The following is an 8505-nucleotide window of genomic DNA, read 5'->3' on the forward strand; positions in this document are numbered from 1 at the left end:
ATTGGCAAAAGTTCTGAAAATAGGAAAAACGAGCTCTGTGAACCGAGTCTCACGGCCCCAATCCCAATGTACTGGCTTTCTTTTAACTCCAGGAAGGACTTTCCAATGCCATGCTCTCTAGTTTCCTTTGTTGTCTTGTTCTTCAGCTTTTTTTGCTGTTCTCTTTTGTAATGATGCCATAAAAACAAAATATCACCCCCCCAAGAATGAAGGGTAAAAAGTAAAGGACCAGGAATTTGTTTTAAACACTCTAGGAAGAACTTTTTGAGCAAGAATTCTCCTAGCTGAAGTTTTATTCAGAATCAACCCAATGCCAAATAAATAAATTGACTACTATCATGTCACAGCTAAATGGTACAAATTATCAGTAGTATCTTTGGAGGCTAAAGCCAAGCCTCTCCAACCAATTTACACAAGCTCGATTCTCTAAAATTTTACACTCTTACAATTACCACAGCAGCATACAGAATACATTTTTCTCTACCGCTAAAGCAGGAAAGAACAATTATTTTTTGTCAATGATGATGCGTGTGTGGAGGCAAACCTCTCCTTTAACCACAGCTCAATCGAGAATCTAAGGACCGTGTGGATGTCTGAGTCTGACGCCGCGGAATTCCAATTTCACAGGCATTGACTCTGGCCGCAAAGCGGAGAGAGCAAAGTGACTCACCCGTTGAAGATTGATCAGGCGAGATGTTAGCGAACATCAACGTCTTCGAATCCCCACCAAGACATGGCTGTCATGCATACAACATATCTAAGTTATGGAAGCATGAGAAGAACATCTAAGTAGTTTGGTTTGTGTAACTAAACAAATTGCAAACTAAGATCTACTGCGATGAACAATATAATTGTGTAAAGCCATATAAGATAGAATAAACATTAAAGTTGAGTAGAATATAGTAATCCACATTCTCCTTCATTCCCAGAAATGGAATGGGCAGGGGCACGGTGTCATCGTAGATTATGTTATAATAGCATAATTGGTTTCATCCCCCAGTTGTAGGGGAAAAATGATTCCTACATAAAACTTTTGACCATCTTAAAGTACAGGATATGATAATCAAGTCTGGTTTACATCCAGGTATAATATCTAACTTCAACATAACTCAGATTTGACACTTAAAATATGCAGCATGTTAAAAAATAATAGTCAAATTTTGAACAGCCTACGAAGGCTTTAAGTGGCTCCATAACATCTAACTATGTTTAACACTTCAAATATGATAATCAAGTCCAGTTTACACCCGGTACAATATCTAACTTCAACATAACTCAGATTTAACACTTGAAATACGCAGCATGTTAAAAAATAAGAGTCAAATATTGAACAGCCTACGAAGGCTTTAAGTGGCTCCATAACCTTACCCCCACCCCCTAAAAAAATCACCGTTCTCCTTAATGTCTCTGCTTCTAATTATTAAATCAATAGGAATCAAATACCTCGAACAAGCATATTAAAGCCACCATATGTGGAAATGCCATTTAGATTGAAAATAAAATCATCAAACACCCCATGTGAGTAGTATCACTGATTAATTCATTAATAATGCAAAATTTAATATGTTAACATACCTGGAGAAGGTATGTCAGCTTTGAATTCCTAAAAGGAACATGCTCCTCTTTCTTTGCCAAAGCAAATATGACATCACTCAAAGAGGAGAGACTTTTGTTGATAGCCTGAACGTGGCAAGAATAAAAATTACTAGCTTATTAAAGAAAGTAAAATTATTAAAAAAGAGCTCAAGTTCATAACAGTGCAAATCAAATAGACACCTGAGTTTCCTTCAACCTGTCCCCAGTTGCCCCACTCCTTGACAATCTTTCACTTCCAGCCAGATCAATCAGGTTTATGACACCTTGAACTTGTTGTTCAGTGTTCTGCAAAATAGAGAAAAGTACATCAGAAAATAAAGTGTCAGGACGGAAGAACAGTAACTTAAATAACAAATGTATTATGAAAGCAAGTACCTCATTTATCCCACATATACGCAAAGTAAAGACAAAGTGGCTTCTTGATGACTGTTCATTCATCTGTGTTTTTCCCACAGACCTGAAAAAACAAGAGAGTCACCGTTCCTTATTTTCTTCGTTTATAAATCTAATCCAGTTATACGTAGATTGTAGACCAAGAACAAGAGCACATAATATACTACACATTAAGCGTTACATCTTCCAACTAAATCAAATACACTGAAATTTATTCTGGAATTATACCATAGTAAAAGAAAGTTCAAAGCTTCAACAACTGGTTAGTTGAAAAGGAATAAGAAAGTCATTTGAAATTCACGTGAAAAAAAGAATGCATTCTTGCACATATTCTTCTGAAAAGTTACATTCAAGCATAGCTTCCCCAGCAAAAGAAACATTTGCTCAGCCAAACATAGACCAAAAACCATACCGGCTTTGCGCAGCCTGTTGCAGGAGGGAGGAAATCTCATTCACGCTACTAACATCTAAAATTGTGAGGTCGGAAACATGTGTGTTTCCATTTGCATCATGTTTAATAGTGTACTGCTTGCTAGGAACACTATTTTCTGTTCGCATCTGGTCAATCCCACTTGACCGATTTGATGATAACAAATCCCGAATGGTCTCATTATATATTTCCAGTATTGATGCCTGGAATATATAATAATATATGTCAGTTTCCATTTATAAATTTGACCACTTGAAAAATTGAAAATCAAGATGAAGTTTATTAACCTGCATTTTGTATTTCCACCCCTGGTCTTTCAGGGTCTGACTAGTCTGGAATATTTGTTCTAAAGAACGTGGTATCAACCCTTTCAGATCTAGGGCATCAGGCCTACCCATCATTGTATATGTTTTTCCTGAACCCGTCTGCCCATAAGCAAAGATGCACACCTGCCACAAAAAATTGTGGTCCTCTGTCAAGTCACAGTTTATACTTTATACCCAAAACAACACAAACAAAAGCCATAGAAAATATGAGAGAAAAGATTAAGTACTTCGGTATAATTTTTGTTGATTGATAGGTTTTCATTCATAATCATAAAAATGCCACCTCGTTTGCAAATTCTTAAAAACAGAAAATAAAGTAAAAATTAAGGTGACATTTTTTGCAATTATTAATGAAAAGATATTAACTTAAAATGAAAATAGAAAACAAACCAAAGGCATCGTAATTCCACAGTAACCATGTCTAGAATTGTAAAATCCATTCCACTTCTATGCTGCATCTCAGGACGGATAAACGACTTTTCAAGAAATAAACACAACTCTAAGTTCTCTTAAGCCACAAAACAACGAGCAAATATTTGGTAGACCCGGCTCATGTGAGCCGGGTAGAGAGAAAGAAGAGGAAAGAGGAGAGAGGAAGAGGAAAGAGAGAGAAAGGGACCATAGAATTAATTTTCCAAAACAACATCAAAGATATCAAAGACAGGGGGAAGTTGGAAATTCTGAGATATGCCCTCCTCCTAGCAGTCTATTTGAACAAAACACCAGGCAAAGTTTATAATAAGCAAAAATAAATTTAAAGAACAAGAATTTCAAGCAACAAAAATTGATCTTCTTAAGAGTAAGGCTAAACTCAATACATAAACAGAGATAAAGACCACAGTGGACACTTAGCAACAACCAAAGTAACTAATGACCATTTAAATCACACACCTCATGAAGTGCAAAACCAAGAATCACACAACTCATACATTTAAATCAAAATCTAATATCCCAAATTTAATAACCACACAATTTTGGCTTTGCTGCAAGTGCAACCAAGAAATTTTGTAGGATCTCGAATGCAAAAATTATCCTTGGTATTTGGAGAAAAAAAAAAAACATTGTTTCAAACGCCATTGGTAGCTATTCTTCTATCTTAGAATTTTTTCTCTCTAACCTTTGTTACACCTATTTTCTATGCAGTATATTCTGCCTGACATATAATGAACCGCAAGGAGGCAAAGTAAAAATCACCTTGTAGCCATCAAGTGCACTTTGTACCAGCTGTGATATCTCGATGAAAACATCATGCTGAGAAGCCTCATGATTAAACACCTTGTCAAATGTAAAAGAATACTTCTGCCCTGCTAACCAATAAAAGAAGGGATTTTAATAATTAACAATGCATGTGTACTACATGAAACCGATAAGAAAAACGGCAATAGAGAAGGGTCAACAAAGTTTGTGTACATACCACTTTGTACCAATTCAATGCCCCGGCCAATCGCTTCTGTTGATGTAGGGTAAGAAACAACCATGTCAGTTCCCACACCATCCTCCGGTAGTAAAGGTCGCACGCGGCAAAACACACGAATATTTCCTTTTAGCTCCTTGAAATAGAAATAATTGCATGTCATTGAACTATTATGCATTACATTATAAGGGAGATTTAGATGTTTAATGATAATAATAATAAAGCGTTACCAGGATAGTATTGTGCAATTTTTTCCTTAGCTTTTCTCCTTCAACAACCTGAAATTCTTTATCTGCCAGTCGATCCTGTAGTTCATGTATAATTCTTTTCTGCTCTTCAAATACTTTTCTTGTTTCTGAAGCAGATAAATCAACCATCTAACAGAAAGAAAATAGAAGTTTATGTTGGTTCTAGTTATCAAATAAGCATTAAATACTAAAAGGAAAAATCACCATATACCATTTTATCATCTAATTCCAAGAAAAATTTAATAGCGTTCCATGTTAAAAGTAAAAGTCAACTGCCTTACCTTTAATTTCTCCTTTTCAGAAGTCAACTGCTGCTGGAGTATATATATTTGCTCCTTTTGAGAAGAACAAGTCTCCTATAAAGAAAACCCACAACACATTTGTATAAATTTAACGAAAGCACGAGTGCACAATCAATTAGATTTCCAAAAGCTGTGGACAAAACAAAACAACAAACCTCAAGAGCATTTGTTTTAATCATCAAGGTATCCAATTGAGCACATGATTTCACCGTATATTCTCTGTACTTTTCTATTTCTCCAGTTAAAGCATTTACTTGCCCTTGTTGGTGATCACGATCATCTCTAATTTGTTTTAATTCTTGACGGAGGCATTTTAGTTCATTTGCTAACATATCTTTCTGCTTTATAGCCTCATCCTGTGAGACCTGATAAACAAGGATAAAAAAAGAGGCAACAAAACAACACAATAAGGAGAGAGACTATTATGATATTTTCAATAACAATATGAAATTAGTCTAATAATAATAATAATAGCAAAATACATAAGGCTCCAAGTCCAAATTAATTCCTCTCCACAACAAGCTTACTTATGACATGTTAAGAATTATTATAAAAGTTGAAATTCAAATGCTCAGTTGAAGAATGCCAACACCTTGGCACAATTAACAGAAATTCAAGACAATATAGCAACGCCAAGCTTTATCAAGGTACTCCCTTTCATTCTGTGCCCGAGGCAGCAAAATTTTCCAAAATGTTCACAACATTTCAATTAATTAAAAACATTTCCCAACATCAGTGGGAAAATTTCAAGAATCAAAACTCTCAATTGACAAAACAACATACAAAACTTAACAGTACAGGAGTAAACAAAATAACAAACAAATATCATATTGAAACAACTTACTTTAAGAGATACTATCTGATCCTGCAATGCCTTATTGTGAACTCTAACATTACCAAGACTCTCAACAATGGTTGCTTTCTCTGTTTCGAGTCGTTTATGTGCCTCATTAGCTGTTTCAAGATCTGACTGAAGACGACTGTTGTACTGCTGCAGGCTCATATTATACTCTTGTGATCGCTTGTACTCGCCCTCATTTGAAATGGCCTGCAAAATTCAACAGTTTCATAAGAAAAAAACAGTGAGGAAATCCACAGGAACCAAATTACCAATAAACATGGACATCATTAAATCCAGTAAAGAATTTACCTAATAGAGAATTAATTTTGTATAACTTGGCAGCAAATTTCAACATTTAACCAATGACTAACTTATCCAGAATATAACATAGCATTACCTTCTGCTCAATAGCTGATTTCTCATCTCGAACTTTCTCAAGCTCAGCTGATTTCTCATCCCGGACTTTCTCAGCTGCGCTTCTGGCTTCCTTTTCTTTTCTATAACAATTAATTGCTTCCTAATAGTCAACCCACAAGAAATTAGGCGATCAGAAAACAAAGAACACCACTTGATAAATTCAATCACAATGCTAACAGGCAACCTTACCAATTTATCTGATTCTTCATTCGCAATTCTCTCTTCTAAAGAAGAAATTGTCTTCCTCAAATCAGCTATAGTCTCATTCAACACCTCAATCTTATTTTTCATCTCAGTCTCTGAGAAAACAGAAATGTGTGATGATTAAAAACGTGTTATTTTAATATTAATTCTTATAACTGACAACCAGAGGTAATAATGAGGTCTTTCAGGGACGACAGACAGGATAATGCAAAGTAAAATCATTGGTTCTATTAAAAAGAACAAGCTTTCTACAATACCTACCTAATCATTACAATCACTTGGTAATTACACTTAAAAGTGAGGTCTCAATTTATGAGTAAACTCTTTCACCTAAATTCCTAACTGCTATTGACACAGCATACAAGACCCACAATAGACTTTCCTACTACAAGTACAATGCAAATTCTAGCAACCTAATAACAATGCTTAATGCTCTCAAAATCCAAATAAGTCCTCCCACAGCAGTAAATAACTAACCAGTATCACTGCACTTCTTCTCAGCAGACTCCAGTTCAGACTGAAGCTTTTCTTTTTCTTGAACATTATCTTCTTCAACTTTTTTAAACCATCTAACACAGAGCTTAAGCCGTTTAATAAGATCCACCATCTGGTCCATTTTTTTCTGCAAAACAAAAGGGGGGAAAAAACAATGAAACACCCACATAACAAGGTCTACTACAACAACCACCCAAAAAATTATAATAATAGATTAAATTAAGAATCACCCAAGTAAACCTTATTATCATAAGGATTCCCCTTTTTCATCTTCTCATTCAGCAATGTCTCTACATCCTCTTTTGTGAACTCAACAGTACTACATTCCGCAACGTCACTCGCCACCGCATCATCTGACTGATTGTTCACAGAAGAAAGCGGCGCTCTAGCACTCCCAGCTCCAATCCTTCGACCCCTGTCTGAGAGCACTTCTTCGGCACCCACCTTTTTCTGAAATCAAAAAACAAAAAACAAAAAAAAATCACCTTTAAATACCCACACTACTCTCGTTCTCGTTGAGCGCGATATAAAAGGATGGAATAAACGGTGCTTCAGAGCCAATTGAAAATACGAACTCATTTGTGGTTGTGTTAAATTCAAATAATTAAAAAGCACAAATTCGAGAGGACAGAGAAAGGCTTACGTTAGAGGAGCTGCGAGGAGGACGGTTCTGGTTACGGGAAGCCATGTGTGGCTTCGAAATTGAGAATTTTGTGCAGTGAATTGGGATTGGGGATTAGGGTTTACAAAGTTGAGAGAGTTAGAGTGTTGAGCGTGGAATTTGTATTCGGATCTGGCGCTTCAGGGACTTTTCGTCCTCATGTTCTGAAAGTGGAGCCTTTGTTTTTCAAATTAAAAAAATTTAAAACTAACGGTCATATTTCTTATAAGTAATAATAATTAAATTTCTTTATCTTGAAATTTGTTAAATTAATAAAAAAAAATCTAAATTTGATAAAACTTGCACTTCACCCTTACTAAACACTGTTTAATCTTTTTAAATTTAAAAAAAAAATATTCGTTATTTTTTTTTACATGAAAATTTTGATTAGGAGAAAACATATTTTATAAAGGTCAAATAATATTGATGAACTCGAGCTGACTGATTTAGATTGGGCTTTTTTATAATTAAGGATTTTTCAATAATTATTAGGTGTTTATCCTTTTGTTATTTAGGCTTTTTTTATTATTTTTAAGATTTTAAATTTTAAATTTTGGATTAATTTGTAATTAGTCTATAAAATGATGATTAAGATCCTTATTTTATGAGTTGAATTTTGTTATTTTGTTAATTATAATTGAGAATCAGAGGGTTACCCTATTATGAAATCCTAACTTTCTGTTTAGTCAATTTTCTATACGCTTTCGATTTATTCTGGGTATATATATCTCCTATTTAAGAACCATAATCATATCTAGCATGTAGAGAAAACTTGATCAAATATATCACTGTGACGGACAATTAATCCATTATAGGAATAGTTATATTTTTTACCTATTTAATCTTTGTGCCCTTATTATAAATTTGATTTAAATCAACTATCTCAAATATAATATTAAAAAAAACAATTATAAATTTTGTTTCTCTTTTTTCCCTTCTCTCTCCCATACTTTTTTCAACAAATTATATTTTTTATATTCAAATCTAAAATGAAAAAAAAAATATGTAGCCAATATAACTTTCCTCAATCACTATTATTTTTTTGAATCTTCGATAACCAATGTGATTGAGAGTGAGATACATACGAAGGTCTGATGCAAATGCAAATGCAAATGAGAAAATGAAAAGAAAAATGAGAGGAGGAGTAATGTGATGAAGATTTTGAAGTTTGCGGCTTT

At 34.3% G+C, this 8505-nt stretch overlaps 1 protein-coding gene across 1 annotated transcript; it reads right to left on the reverse strand.

The window, feature by feature from the left end:
- Window positions 1–352: 352 nt before the first annotated feature.
- On the reverse strand, window positions 353–7354 carry LOC133283571 (kinesin-like protein KIN-14C). The gene is made up of 17 exons (XM_061480449.1): window positions 7310–7354; window positions 6907–7116; window positions 6649–6793; window positions 6157–6266; window positions 5948–6067; window positions 5554–5757; window positions 4865–5074; window positions 4689–4763; window positions 4390–4536; window positions 4160–4295; window positions 3940–4049; window positions 2707–2868; window positions 2402–2622; window positions 1972–2053; window positions 1777–1881; window positions 1576–1680; window positions 353–737 (listed from the first exon to the last, which is right to left on the reverse strand). The coding sequence occupies exons 1-17, from the start codon at window positions 7352–7354 to the stop codon at window positions 552–554; spliced, it is 2373 nt and encodes a 790-aa protein (XP_061336433.1). The 3' UTR covers window positions 353–551.
- Window positions 7355–8505: the final 1151 nt, after the last annotated feature.

The sequence above is a fragment of the Gastrolobium bilobum genome, unplaced genomic scaffold, assembly GCF_033153095.1.
Source record: "Gastrolobium bilobum isolate Gb01-03AN ecotype WA unplaced genomic scaffold, APGP_CSIRO_Gbil_v1 utg9509, whole genome shotgun sequence".
Classification (NCBI taxonomy): Eukaryota; Viridiplantae; Streptophyta; class Magnoliopsida; order Fabales; family Fabaceae; genus Gastrolobium; species Gastrolobium bilobum.

What these genes read in the sequence shown, in the direction of transcription:
- LOC133283571 (XM_061480449.1), bottom strand. Translation starts at nt 7,354, where the DNA reads ATGGCTTCCCGTAACCAGAACCGTCCTCCTCGCAGCTCCTCTAAC. An exon ending in ATCAGATAGTATCTCTTAAA is followed by an intron (nt 5,075 to 5,553) that starts GTAAGTTGTTTC and finishes CTTGTTTATCAG; the next exon opens with GTCTCACAGGATGAGGCTAT. An exon ending in AGCTGACATACCTTCTCCAG is followed by an intron (nt 738 to 1,575) that starts GTATGTTAACAT and finishes TATGCATGACAG; the next exon opens with CCATGTCTTGGTGGGGATTC.